The 14,784-nt window shown below is 42.4% G+C and overlaps 1 protein-coding gene across 1 annotated transcript in view; it reads right to left on the minus strand.

The window, feature by feature from the left end:
- Positions 1 to 1,839: 1,839 nt before the first annotated feature.
- vap (RAS p21 protein activator vap) overlaps positions 1,840 to 14,784 on the minus strand; it is a 32,556-nt gene continuing 19,611 nt past the window's right edge. Inside the window, exons 15-25 of the mRNA XM_077659572.1 lie at positions 14,171 to 14,247; positions 13,880 to 14,052; positions 12,165 to 12,324; positions 9,041 to 9,183; positions 8,479 to 8,594; positions 7,814 to 7,900; positions 6,572 to 6,639; positions 5,759 to 5,847; positions 5,617 to 5,694; positions 4,516 to 4,638; positions 1,840 to 3,360 (exon numbers count right to left, since the gene is read on the minus strand). Coding sequence (XP_077515698.1) covers positions 3,283 to 3,360; positions 4,516 to 4,638; positions 5,617 to 5,694; positions 5,759 to 5,847; positions 6,572 to 6,639; positions 7,814 to 7,900; positions 8,479 to 8,594; positions 9,041 to 9,183; positions 12,165 to 12,324; positions 13,880 to 14,052; positions 14,171 to 14,247 — 1,192 coding nt within the window. The 3' untranslated portion in view covers positions 1,840 to 3,282. The remainder of the gene's footprint in view (positions 3,361 to 4,515; positions 4,639 to 5,616; positions 5,695 to 5,758; positions 5,848 to 6,571; positions 6,640 to 7,813; positions 7,901 to 8,478; positions 8,595 to 9,040; positions 9,184 to 12,164; positions 12,325 to 13,879; positions 14,053 to 14,170; positions 14,248 to 14,784) is intronic.

The following is a 14,784-nucleotide window of genomic DNA, read 5'->3' on the forward strand; positions in this document are numbered from 1 at the left end:
AAATGTGTGGTGGTGAACTCACTGTAAACCATATTTTAATTTCATGTAAAATGCTTGAACAACTAAGAAAGAAATATTTTACAACATTTTACAATGAATGCATTCTGCTAAGTCCCATGTTGCTTTTAGGTGATCAAGGAATTGTAGATTTGTCATGTATTTTTAAGTTTCTCAAGGAACCCAGTGTTTTGAACAAACTCTATGTATAAAAAGCTTCAACTTTAACAGAAAACTCTAACCTTGTGTTTGGCGCATCGTAGCCACAGTTGCTTTTGCTTAATTAAACTCAATATAACTAATTAAAAAGTGAAACCACCAAGCTTGATTATGGCAGTTGCACTGATGCCATCGGAAGTGCAGTGCCAATATTCTTGGATTGATGCCACCTCACCGTGTGAAGATTGTTACTGTTTGCTCTTTGTATTAGCACCCATGTGCAATCAAAGGCAAAATTGCCAGGGGGCAATGCTGAAAGCCACCCCGAAGTAGGCATAACACTTTCTGGCACTTCGTACACAACTGTTATACAGAGCGAACTCATTTCCGTGTGTGCTGCACTTAGCAGCAATTTATGTTTCAGGTGAATTTAACATCCCTGTGTCGCAAATAAGCTGCTTTTTGATAGCATATATTGAAGACATTAAATATTTCACAGAACAGTTAGTGGGGTAGCATGTCATCGTGCCATTTTTATGCACAGATTTTGGAGTGAATACTATTTGTATTGTTTTCGGAATTTCAAATGTCATTTTGCACACCTCTGTAAAACATTACCGGTTGGTATTTTGCGCTGCCAAACTAGCCAGTTGTCCTTGAGGGCTATATATGCTATCTAAATGAAAAACTAGTAGTTTTCAATGGGAACAAAAAAATGGCACCTGAAAGTGTAACTGAAGCTGACTTAACTGCGCTTGTTACTGTAAAAACTGCAGTAACCTCCTCGCGAGAGAAAAGCTAGCTAGCTAGTGGCCCAAATAACCGAGCTCGCAGCTACTGCGTCCCTTGCACCTTGGGGATAGAAAACTAACCACACACACACACAAAAAAAAATGTCAGCCAACTTTGCCCTTTGTGCAAAGGATGTTTTCGCTGTAGCGGCCTTTGCGGCCAAGTGCCATTCAGCCTGCAACAGTTCCTATTAGAGCAGAGTGTTGTAAACACAAAGCAATTTGCTTGGCGTTTTCTTCACTGCATGCAACTCGCCACGAACGCTGCACTTTGAGCCGAAATTAATTTTCGCAACCGTCCATGCTTTTCATTCACTTTGGTGACATACTATGTGATCATTGACACTACATATTCCATTCTTGATCCCTGTGGTAGGGTCTAAATGCAGCCATTGCACCCCAGGCTTTGCACACATTCAGCACAACTGCCATCGAACCATAGCCACACTTGTTTGCAGAGCACCACCTTGACACAACTGAAAAATAAAAAAGGCCATTTATGATGCCGAAACATTGCTTGTCCTCTGCTAGCAGGGGCAAATTTTTTTGCTAAGCTAACTTGCATCTATCAAAGACTTGTCTTGAAACTAAAGTAATCAAAATACTATCAAACTTGCCCATTACTGCAAATATAATGTGAAATTTTTAGTGCAGGATGCTCACTGAACACCAATTGGCGACTCCTGTGCAGAACTCCAAATCTGCAAAGGAGCACAAAATCTGTCTCAGCCAATAAGAACTTGGGACTTGAGTTCAAATTACCCATTCAAACACTTTTTCCGGTTCGCAGAGCAAGAAAACATGGTCTGGATCACCCATTAGAATACGCCATTAGTGTCACCTTGTGAAACTCCTGCACATGTTGAGCCAAAAGAGTACCAAACAGACAATATAGTTGTAGGGAAGTGCATACGAATGCAATTTATTTACAGGCATTACAAGCACCATCAAAATGTAAGCATGACTTATCTCTGCAGCATCTGTCTTACTGCATGAGTGACACTAAGGATAACTTTATTTTCAAATGCAATAGCTCCAGGTAAAGGCAGGCACAGCGAGCACTACATTCATACAGTAATAATATGGAGCAGCAAAACTTAGGCAGCATCAAGCACCTAGGCATGTTGCATATTCAAAAAATTGGGGTTGAGAATCGAGCCTACATGAGCTTGGATATGCACATATACAGTGAACAAGAGGCAAGGGTTAACAATTCAGCATACTGGGGGAAATAGTGAACAATTAGACATGAGAGGACCAGCAGTGAATAAAGTTCTTTCCAAATGACAAATTTTTTTACATGTTTAGTGCAAGCAATGCGATTTTCTTGAACAAGGTTTTCATTTGTCCCAAATTAGATCACCAGCTGGCACGTAAAAAAGCTAGAATTCACTTTCCACTAATCTCTGACAAAACCCTCTCCTTCAGTGTAGGCTAGAAAAAAAAAAATGTGCACTAGACTTCATCTTGAGCAAAGTATAGGGCCCATAGAAATTTGGCCCTGTTAATACCATAAGAAAAAGGATTAGTACAAAATTATAATACAAAAAAAGTAAATTTACTTTTTTTCTCCTTAAAATCAAAACTGCACACTTACAATAAAGCAATCTTTACTACTCGTTCACAGTTCACTACTCTGTACTGTTATGTACGTAAACATGGCAGCTTTTGCTGTTTCTAAGAGCATGAATAATACTTCCGGCACGACATGGCAAACAGCGGCACTCTGGATAGCACACTTATCACAGTGATCTTTTCTGTAGCACAGCATTTGCAAGGACAGGGATCGGTAAATATTCCTAATCACAAAATGCCTCGAGGTGCAAAATGAAGAGATGGGAAAATGAAAACAACACAGGAGAGGTTAGGTTCAGGTACATTGGCACTTTGGTAAATGGTTTACGGCTACAATTTATTTTTGGCAATTAGCATCAAAACTTACTAGATAAATGTGCCATGAGCAACAGTGTTATGCAGACACTACACTGGTGCAACTACATTATGGGGGCTTTAAATTAACTGAAAAGTATTCAGTCCACTTCACAGAATGCCATAATCTGGCGTCTGTGAGGTCCCGAAGAAAAACTGCTGGCATTTTAAATCTCGCGGAAAGGTGCTCGCCAGTGTTTATTCACACACTTACTGTTCCAGTGGCTGCTTCATACCATACAAGAGGAAAAGTGACAAAACGGAGGCAAGGATGTGAAAAACGGACTGCTGACATAATGATTCCTTTGCTGAAACAAGGAAGGGTCCCAGAGGAGGCATGCCACTGTAGCACGAACGGAAAGACTGGGCAGTAAACCTTGGATGCACAGACGTTGCTGACCCATGGCTACCTTGCAGCATCCATGTAGTGCTGGCGGTGCTTGGAGAGCATATCAGTGACCATGATCACCTTCTTTAATATAGGCTAGAAAAAGAAAAAGAGCTCTATGTACCGTTGTCCACAAGAAGAAGATGACGAGCACAACTTTTGTGTGTGTGGCATTCTGCAGTGACAAAGACTACGAAAGAGGTCAGGTTGGAGATCGAATTTTAGAAAACATCAGGTTTTGTGTCTGTAAGACCTTTATAATTATATCCAAAGAACATTTACCCCCAAAACAGCCCACAGATGACTTTAAAACGTGTTTTTTGTGACTGTAGGTAGCAAAAAATTGGCTGATATCTCTGTGAAAAGACAGTTTCCTCGAAAGTGTTTTTTGACCTCACTGCCCTGCTAGCAGAAAGCACAGCATGACAATGGCTTCATAGATTTCCATGCAGTTTGCTTCACTGTGTTATAAGTAGTAAGCACATATCAGCTCTTTACAGTCTATGTTTTGAGAGAAACAATAAAGTAAGTGCAGCTTAAGTTTTTTTTTACATTTTTTCTGTTGTTTTTCTTTGTCCATGAGATATTTAATATACTATATGATACACAAATCAAGCTATCTTTGGCTATCTAGCAAAGTCGAAATTCCAGTGATTCTATGGAATTTTCAACGCAATACTGTCAACCCCACTCTGCTGAAAATCCGGTGTGCGATTGTCGGCACTGTGAGCGAAAAATCCGCACCCTAGGTTGGCCACCCAGGTCACGTGACCTTGTGACATCACACGTCTCCAATGGATCATGAGCTAAGTGCCCACCATGGCAGGTGGCAGTTACATTAATGACTGGTTGTGAAAGGTTGCTCGGGAAGAGCGACCTGGGTCTCTAAAGCCCCGCCACTGGCAGCACCTGCCGTCACCGGGCAACAGTGCATCGCTTAACCGCTGCATCACCGCACCGGGTTCGGTATGACGGGTCTATGTAAAGTCAAGTATGACCAATTCCACACACTATATGATCATTAACCACTTAACGCTATTGCGGTGGAGCTTAAGTGCCCCCTCCCATTTTTTTTTCGTTATATCCGGTTTACTGCATATTATGAAAAAAAGAACCTAGGGAGCACCTAATGCAGGGACCACATACACAAACACTCAAGCATGGCCTTATTTTTTCTGAAAACTGCATTGAGCTTATGCACAGCATTACACCAGCATAGTTCAGACCCTTTCTAGAGCAGGTGTTAAGTACCTTTTCATTGCTCTGTGCAAGCAGATCTTCCTTGTGCATAACACATATGTGGTGCAGCGTTGCCAAGTCGCGGGCAGGGTCCCCAGCAAACGTGTCATCGGGTTCTGGCTTTTCAGGAACATTCTGCAAGCATATGATGCACACATGCAGCTATGCACCTTGCCATGCAAGAGACTACGACAACCATCCCATTGTGTGCAACCCCTGCTAGAGTGCCTGCAGTCTACAGGTGTCTCACAAAAATTCTGAGGGCAGTTAAGCCTGGTTACGTGCAGGAATGCGAAAGCATGGAACTTTCTAGAACACGGATTTTTTCACGACAGCAGTACGCGTTGTATTTAAAAAAAAATCTGTTGCTATTTTAATTTTTTTATTTTGTATTTCTTATTTTCTATTTTTATTTTAATTTTGTTTTTATTTTCATTCATTCTTAATGTTTTTTTATGCAACCCCCGCTCTCTTTGGAAAAGAATGTGGCAATTCTACAAAGTAGTAATAAAGGCGGAATGTAAACAATGCAGAAGAAGCTATTTACCAGATGCAGCCGTCAAAATGCACGAGTTGGAAGGTGACGCTTGCGCTGGTGTTGAGCGCAGCAAGCCTTGCATTACCGTCCTTCTGTACTTAAGCATGGATGGCTGTCATTTCTTTCCCCTTTACCCCACTCTACAAAGTACTAGTTCCAATGTCAGCAGCTTTTACAGGACGATTACTATGCATGTAGCACATTTCAAGTTTCTTAAGGTTTATAGGGGTTTAACGTCCCAAAGCGAGTCGAGTCAGGCTATGAGGGACAACACAGTGAAGCAAGTGCCTCACTTCTATAATCATTATCACACTTACTGTTTCTTGTGCGAGTTTGCCTGCCACTACTTATACTTGTTGACCTGTGCTAAGTGTGAACCAAAGAGTCTGCACTACTACTCATGATCAGATCCCAGAAAGGAAAAGTGATCAGTGCGGCCAAATCTTCCGTATTCTGCTTGCTCATCATGAAGTAGATCAATGTAGGCCACTGCTGGGAGCGTGCAAGATAAGGCAGCACATCCCTGTGATCACTATTCAGTTGCACTAACAAGAAATAAGCTCACCAGTACTTACAGCTATTTCATCCAGGAAGCGAATCATTCGATTTTTGTTCTTCAGTATGAAAGGGTTCACAACTTCCATCCATGGCTCCTGTTTAAACGAAACCAGAGCAAAAATGTAGGCACATCCCAGTGCTGCCATCTTTCAGGCTCACCTTTGCCCCAAATTCAACAAGGTTGGCCAGATTCTGCAGGCACTTGGCCACCAGTATGAGGCTGCGTGACGCCGTCTCTGATGGAGTATCTATAGAAAGACAAATTTTCACAAGACTGCTCCGAATGGTGCATGAGCAATTCCTCATTTTACATCCCACCAGAGGCACTCAGTTTCTCCTGCCACAGTTGTTCTTTGTACTGCTGACTCGTATCAACTGTGTCAGCTGCATGAGACATGAACACCATCCAACACCGTAATTTATATAGATGTGCTGAGCTAGATTCAACCCTTTGACATGGCAACAGATAGAGTTACACTGATGTTACTGTGCAGAGCTCCCAAAACTTGCAACTGAGCTAAGTTTCAGCAGAAGAAATTAAAGCACGTACCTATGTTTTACACTTACAATTTGAACTGTTTATAACTAATAACAATAAAAAAGCCTACCAATTTTATTCCAAAGTTTTGAGTGAAAAGCATCTGATGTCATGCATTAGCCACCACATGTCTTGCAAATTGTCTTGCAATTGGTGGTATTGTCTTGCAATTTGTGCAAATTGTCTTGCGATTCATGCAATTGGTGGATGTCTTGCAATTGGTTGCATAAAAAAAGCTAAACAATGCTTAATTAAGAACTCCCTTTGCATAATAACAAGAAATATAGCCAGAAATGTAAGCACCATAAAAAGAAAACCTTGTAAAGGAAAGAATGAATTTCATTGTAATTTGATACTCGGTCACAGCACACACTTCTTGGTTTCACGCCACTCATCTGCAGATTCACAGCAATGTCTAAGAAAGTTGAACACACCACTGATAAGGTTGAACTGTCTTGGATTCAATATGGCAGGGCACAAGAGCCGGAGGAAAATGAATCCGCTGCAAAGCAAGCAGAAAACCATGACAGGCAGATTATACATGAAAATTACATGCACACATTACATAAAATTTTTAGAAAGTCTTAATTGGTAAGCACTGTAATTTTGTCATGTAGAAATGATTAACACAGACCACAGTGAGCCACCATTATCTATTACAACATATCTTAACAGGCTCGTAATTAAAAAAACTTGAAAGGACTTCAATAGTTCAGAAATGATGACCTGAAGAGACAGTCTGCTGTCAGAGATGAGTTACCGTATAAGGATATTGGAATATTCTTGTAACCTTTCCCTGCGATGACAATAATGAAGGCAGAACTCATGGTTTTGGCAGGAATTTATATTTTTATTTGGCAAGGCAGTCAGGCCAGAGCCGACAGTGGCGCCGTACTGTGTTCACACTTTGTGACTCTGCATGCAGTCAGGCACAGTACACTTTACAAGTAGGGCGGAGTGCAACACATACGGTTATTTTTCCTGGAATAAACCTCAGATGCATTACTTTTTTTCTCTTGCTATGAGCCACTATTTCTAGGACAGTTTAACTATAACACTGCCTTTTCATCACCTCTCGAGACATTCCGAAAAAGCAGACTTCCAATGTGCTGTAGTGACAGTGGAGGAGCGATTAACAGTGCTGCTACCCGGAAAAAGCTGTATCTGGTATAGATATCACCAGTTTTTTTTATTAGTAATTTAAAACCACCTCGGTGCTTTAAACTATGCATGTAATAATACCTATGCCTCTCACTTAATATCCGCTGACTAGGCAACGGGCAGTCATCACGTAAGCAATGTCAGGATTTACAGACGCTAACTAGCACTAGAATGTGACATGCCCATATTGAAAAAATTACATTTTAAAATGTTCTGCTATGATTCTCTTCCCCACAGCCGGGTATACATTTACGTTTATTTTGGCACGGAACTTTCTAAAGCTGCAAAGAAAACATCATTGAGAAAAGTCAGCAGACAGTTCCTTTAAGCTTAAATTTACGCACTTTCTAGGGGCTGGTGATTATGCGATTATGACTGCTGCACTTGCAATCTGTCCTACTTTAAGATGTTAATAAAATATCAAGCTCTCCTCTGTGGTTTATCACTTTCTGCAGTGTAAGCCCTTGATTGCTTCAAAGCACACAATGCACCCTTCTGACATTATTTAACCTTACCTGACTACTCTGGTCTTCACCATGGGATCATGTGGCCATTTGGATGCCACCTTCTTCTGAAGACAGTAACAAATGTACCTCAATGTACTGGAATAAATATTAAAAAAAAATCTATACATATGCACCAAACAGCAAAGCAGGGGAGCACTGCAAATTGAGAACAGCATGCTATTGGCCTCGGCACAGAGTTAGGCAGAAGGGCTTTAGCGTGAAACAGACAACAAGAGAGAAGGTGACAAGAACTTTCTATTTGAAATTTTATGCTTTGAATGGGTAACCACTATGGCAGCGCAGAATGTAGGGCTAGTTGGCAGTTGGTCATCATGTAATACAGCGCACAAGACACGACACTGAGAAAAAAGCGCTCAAGCTCATGTTCGTCCCGTTTTCTTCTTATTGTCCTGTCTTGTGTGCTGTATTACACGATAAGCACTACAAACTCAGCACGTCTGTGTGTTATTTGTAGCCGAGTAAGGAAAAAAGCACGCAAAGGTTAATAACTGCAACCACATGCCACACTGAACTTTGCCCCAAGCCCAAGAAGGAAACAAGAGAGAAAAAACTGTGTCTAAATGCTCCTGGCCCAAGAAAGGAGCTGTTAGCAAGGCCACTAAAGGTGCAGTTCATAGCATTGCCATTGCAAAAGAGAAAGAATATGCACTCACCGGCAGCAATATTCCACAGATGAAAAGATGGATTCAACAATTGAATCAAGAACAGAGAGCAAGTGTTCAGCATTGGCACAGGCTTCTGAGGGGCTGTCAAGTTTGCTAGGATTCAGCTGGCAACAAGAAAAATAATGAAAAAATGATCAAACTGGGGCTGCAAACAAAGAGAATGGTCATTTGATCATGTTGCCTTTTGACCCCTAACATCTGCTAACAATAGCAAAAGAATTTGATATAGCAAGCTGCATTTGTTCAAGCAACAATGAACCAGCAGATCAGTGCAAATACTCTAATAAAGTGAACAATACACAAACAATTTGTAATAGTTCGGGTCTGGGGGTGCTTAAACCAGTTCATGTTAGCGTGGCTAGTGTACAAATTATTAGAAAACAGCGATATAGCACACTTTTTTTCATTACCATGCTTTTTTAATTCCATTCGCACTTTCAGATTCATGCACTCTTTACTGAATATACCGAACTTCTTAAATTTACATTCACTCAATTTACACCACACATGTCATGCTTCACACACTGAGATACAGGCAGAGCTCATTCACCTCACAGGACTGCCTCCCATCCATGACACGAATGATGGAGTCATAAACAGTGTGCTTTAGAAACTCATGGCCTGTTGAGCGCATGTACTGGTCCATCAGCGTCGTCGTCAAAGACGTCGTGCGAAACAACGTTGATGTCTCCTCTGCGTTACGCAATAAAAGATGCCTCAGTAAAAAAGAAACTAGCACACTTTGCAGATGAAAACCTCATAACACTGGAAAACTTCCAGACTTTCCATTCCATCCCTCAATGGAAAAGCTACAGCATTAACAGTACTACACACTGCTAGGCAAACTGCATGACATTTATTGGTTCAATGTATAATCTGCATTCTCATAATCAGGATGCACATATCTATTCCAAGCTGCATGCAAAGATGGTAATGATATAGTCACCATCATCATCATCATCCTGACTATACCTACTGTAGAACGAAGGCCTCTCCGATATCTCTCCAACCGACCCTGTCCTGTGCCAGCTGCAGCAAGCCTGTCCCCACAAACTTTTTAACCTTAATAGTATTGCATTCCATAAAACTTGATTGTGGGAAAATGTATGGCTCACAGAAATTGACCTTTCCAAGGTACCCAGAAAAGAGATTTCTTTGAGGCAGTTACACATTGGTTTGTAATCAGTTTCTTCACTATATAATCATTTCATAACTGGCTACATGATGAGCAAGCCAACTCTAGAAATGCACAACTACTCCAAACTGCTCCAAGATGCCAGTATAGCTGCTCCAAAGTGCCACAAAACTAAAGTCTTTTGCGCTCCAAAAATTGCTCTGAAACCATGGTCAGGCAGAAGAAATACTGTAAAAGTCGAAAACTTCAAAACAAAATATGATGCCAGAGGTCTTGGAGGATTAATTATGTCAGACTGTGAACCATGAATTATTCTGCTTGTTTTGCCTCCTTACATAAAAATAATCCCTCAGTTTTTTTCTCGGCTAAGAGGTTCTACACCAGTGAACCACATATAAGCCAATGCAAAGCATGATCAACGACTTATGCAGGCAAAGCAGAATGGCGGGTCTAAAAATTAATATGCAGAGAACCAAAGCAACGTTCAACAGTCTGATGCCATTGCCTTGCTATATCACTCAGGGGATGAATTGCAAGGCATGATCAATGCCAGACAGGCAGCGCAGAACAGTGGGTCTTAAAATTAATATGTAGAAAACCAAAGTGATGGTCAACAGTCCCAGAAGGGAACAGCAGTTTACAATTGCTATTGAGGAGCTGGTAATGGTAAGGCAATGCATCTACTTAGGGCAGCTAGTGACCACGAAACTGGATCATGAGACTGAAATAACTAGAAGATTAAGAACAAACTGGAGTGCATTTGGCAGGTCCTCTCAGATCATGAACAGCAGTTTACCAATATCCCTCAAGAGAAAAGTACATAACAGCTGCATCTCACTGGTACTCACCTACGGGGCAGAAACATGGAGACTAATGAAAAGGGTGCAACCTAAATTGAGAATAACACAGCGAGCTATGCAAAGGAAAATTATAGGTGTAACATTAAGAGAAAGGAAGAGGGCAGAGTGGGTCAGGGAAAAAACGGGGGTTAATGACATCCTAGTCGAAATCAAGAAGAAATGGGCTTGGGCAGGGCATGTAATGTGAAGGCAAGATAACCGATGGTCGTTAAGGGCAATAGACAGGATTCCAAGAGAAGGCAAGCATAGCAGGAGGTGACAGAAAGTTAGGTGGGAGGAATGAGATTAAGAAGTTTGTGTGCATAGGCTGGCCACAGCTGGCACAGGACAGGGTTAATTGGAGAGATATATACAGTCGACGACCGATTTTTCGGACTCTCTAGGGACAGTGAAAACGACCGAAAAATCATGCAGTCCGGAAAATCAAATTTCACAGAAAAAAATCACGATCGTATTATCAATATGCCAGAGGAAGGAGTCAGTTGTGTTGCACACATTCTAAAGCTCCTCATGACTAAATTTCGCCGCGCGACATGTGCACAAACGACGGGCGGCAACTGCTTTCACGAGCTTGGCCTGGCTGTGCTGCCCTCTGCAAGTCGCCGATGAACGCACAGGTTGGGACAAAGTTTAATTGGGAGAGCGAACATGCCGCTGCGGGAACTGCGCTGCGCCTGCAGTTCGGTGGGCCCGGAACGAGAACACGAAGACGGCGAAACAATGAAAACCGAGAAACAGCCGAAGCAAGTAGCGTTAGCCTTCGTCATTAGACCTTGCGACTAGAGCCAAAATCGGCACCGTATTCGGCGATATGCACTCTGCAGTGGCTTGCGTATAATGAGAGGCGTCTTGCTTGTCATCGAAACGGCAGTTGTTTATGGTTTTACGATAGAAAAATCAAGGTTGCGATGCGTTTTGCCGCGGGTACGCTGACCTCACTTTGAAATGCACCACCGTTTCCTCCCGCGCTCGCCATCTCCGTGAAACCGTATGCCTCCCACGCGCTTCGCTGCTACCTCTTTCTGTATTCAGGACGAAAGACTTGGCAGAGATGAGTTACGTGAACTCTGACTACTGTTCAAGTTCTCTCCTGCAGTTAGAATTAATGAGGTTCCACTGTACACATTATATGGTGGCTTGGGTAATGGCGGCGAGTGCAATCGAGGTCCGAAAAATCGAGCAGTCAGTTGCGGTGCGTCCGAAATTCCAGGCGCTCTTATACATTGGCTTTATGGGTCATGTCGCGGTGCCACGAAAAAGTCCGAATAATCAAGCATGTCCGAAGAATCAGGCGTCTGAATTTTCGGTTGTTGATTATACAGGATATGGGAGAGGTCTCTGTACTGCTGTGGGTGTAGTCAGGCTGCTGCTGATGATGATGAAGCCAATGCAATGTGCCAGCATTCAGCGAGCGAAATGTGCTTTTGTATTGCAGAAAACTCAGGCACTTGAAAGTGTGCCGATGTGTGTGGCAGTGCTGCTTCAAATAGCTAATACGGCTCAGACCTAATAAAAGGAATGTACACTGAACTTCTGGGCATTTCTTTAGTGGGGCCAAATAACTGGGTGCCATGCAATCATCTTGCTGCTTTTTTGGCATGAAAAGCTGTGATCCACCAAGGAAAGCACGGGGCGAGAATGGAATGCAAACAAGAGAAGCAAAGAAAAATCCAGCGCACCCTCGAGGTCGATCTCCCGGTTGTTCATGTCCCTGAGCAGGAGCGCCTCCTTTCTCTCGTAGCGGAACACCCGGAGCACGGCACTGGCCAGGGGAGTGCGGTCCTTGTGGCACAAGTCTGCCAGAACGCTCACCAGGTGGAGCTCCTCGTCTACCACCAGCTGCCAAACACACACACAGAGAGCAAGGGTTAAGAAGCCAGGCTGCTCCACTGCCAACGTGGACACCACATGACGTGTACATCTTGGCCCTATTAAACAGCAGGTATGTACAGCACATAATATGCAACTTCATTCATTAATGAAGCTCCCAAGCAGTCACTTGACAGAGGTAAGTGACAGGCATCATGAGCAACAAGCTGTTAATGCTGCTGCGATCTTGTTGCTGACACAGTAGCAACTACCAGCACACCACATGCAGCTAGGTACATGCTTCAGAAGCATTGCTTGCATTTACACGGGGCAAAGTACATCAAACTGAACAGTTCAGTCATGTTGCTAGACTATTTACAAAGCACCCCTCTCAAATGCATAGCCATAATTTTCAACAGTTCAGGCGGACACAGAGATTCTCCACTCCAAGAGTTTCTTCTGTCCAATTTCTCACCCCACAAATGCCACTGGGGCCCATGGCTAGAGGCTCCACCCAGTTTTTTTTACGTTGTCATGAGATAAGACGATGAAGTGGGCAGTGGCAACGGGCAAAGCACTTGTGGTGTGCCTTCCAGCCATTAAATTATTTTTTTCACCTTCAGTCGTATACTCATTTCCTGCAGCTTGCCACCACGTAAAAATATCAACAAATATCAACAATATCAACAGCCCCACAGGCATTGTTCATAGGCCACTGAATTCTCTGTTGATGTCGTGACCATTTGAACTCGTGTTTAGGCTAGTTCGTGATTCATATTTAGAGCCCTTTGTTTTCGTGTTTCATTTTTTTTCTTCTGAAATTTGGAAGGCAATAATCGATCAAAATTTTGTGACCTCAAATTCAGGTACAAATCGAGTTACTCAGAAAAAAAATTCCATAATTTTGGTTTTATCGTGCTGTGTTTTGTAGCACAAGGCAATTTGCTATAAACGCTCATTTTCGTGTGGGACATAAACGCTTAATTTTTGCACATTGTTTTGTAAACAATATGAGAATACATACATAGCAGGTTGCACTGCAATTCTATTAAATCAGATATTTTTTTTTTTCTCATTTATTATAACCATTTCGCCATGCACACTATCATCTAGTGCAATAGCACTTCTGTGACAGTGAAATACCTATCCGACTTTGTACACTGTGGCAACATTTATTCAATGTCAATGTGATCACTTTAAACGCAGAAGAGCGCAGGTGTAGGGCGTCGTTAGCATGGGTGACTCTTGATACAGTGATGGCAATGAAACATCTTGTCAGTACCCATGCTTTTGCTTCTTGCTTCTGAAACATATTGCTCGAACTTGGGCTCAAATTAAGCACCATCATAAATAAAGAGCCTGATAAAAGCCTTAAAAAGGAAGTTTAAAATGATCCTTTGAATGAAAACACACCTCTGGATGTCCATATCAGAAACTGACAGATATTGTGTTTTGCTGTGTAGTTGTTCCTCTGAACCTTGAAAACCCTGCCCCTAAGCATTTCATACTAAGAATCAGTGTTGGCTTTCTATCTTTGATGCTCAACCAGCATTACTTCCAGATGATGATCGACCAGTTAGCATACCTCCTTGAATGCCGTGTACTCAGCCAGTGGCATGATGACCTCATGTACGTAGCGGATGCGTACACGGAGGGACCCCCAATCTTCACGTATGGGTGGTGTCAACCCCCCCAAGGAGAACCACTCTTCGGTTTCTTCACAGTTAACCAGGCTGTCCAACTCGACTGTAACTTCCGCTGGAACGAAAGAAGTAGAAGACCAGGCCTGTGGTTCGCACTGTTCCGAATGATGGCTGGCCACCAAAATAACACTGTTAAATGTCAGGCAAGTATGAGAGAACATTGTGGCACTCACCCATTTCCATGTCTTTTGACCTTTTCCCTTTAGTGTAAAGAGTAATGGTGAAAGATGTGACGTCTGACGGAAGGTCCCTGTGGAGGCACAACATGTGGTGACTACACAGATATTTGGAAATGAACAGACTTGTTGAGGATAACAGCAAGATCTCCAGTGCTCAAGCCTTGCACTGTGGTCACGTCTCATAGCACACGGTGTTGAAAGTGTGATTAAAAATAACACCCCTTTCGCTTCATAGATCTACACTGCATTTTAAAGCGATTGAACAGTTTTTTAAAATTACTGTGAAAAACCCATCACTTGTGCTAGAAAATGTTGATAAAAGAGAAAAACACTGGCTTTTTGATTAAGACCACCAGCCAATCAGTAACGAGGGATCGGGCCATGGAAGGAAATCTAGATGATGACAATGCAAGCCGGCAAGCTTGGACATAATGAATTTTCAAACCCTCCTAAATATAACACAGATGTGCATCAAGTAACATCTCAGGATCAAGCATCTGTCACAGGAAATGAGTCGCGACTTCTGCGTGTTCATGTTTTCACCACTCTGCTGCGAGGCCTTTACAAGTTTCCACGTTAGGCTGAACTTCACAAGAACGCTGCAATCA

Source organism: Amblyomma americanum, chromosome 3 (assembly GCF_052857255.1).
Source record: "Amblyomma americanum isolate KBUSLIRL-KWMA chromosome 3, ASM5285725v1, whole genome shotgun sequence".
NCBI classification, from domain to species: domain Eukaryota; kingdom Metazoa; phylum Arthropoda; class Arachnida; order Ixodida; family Ixodidae; genus Amblyomma; species Amblyomma americanum.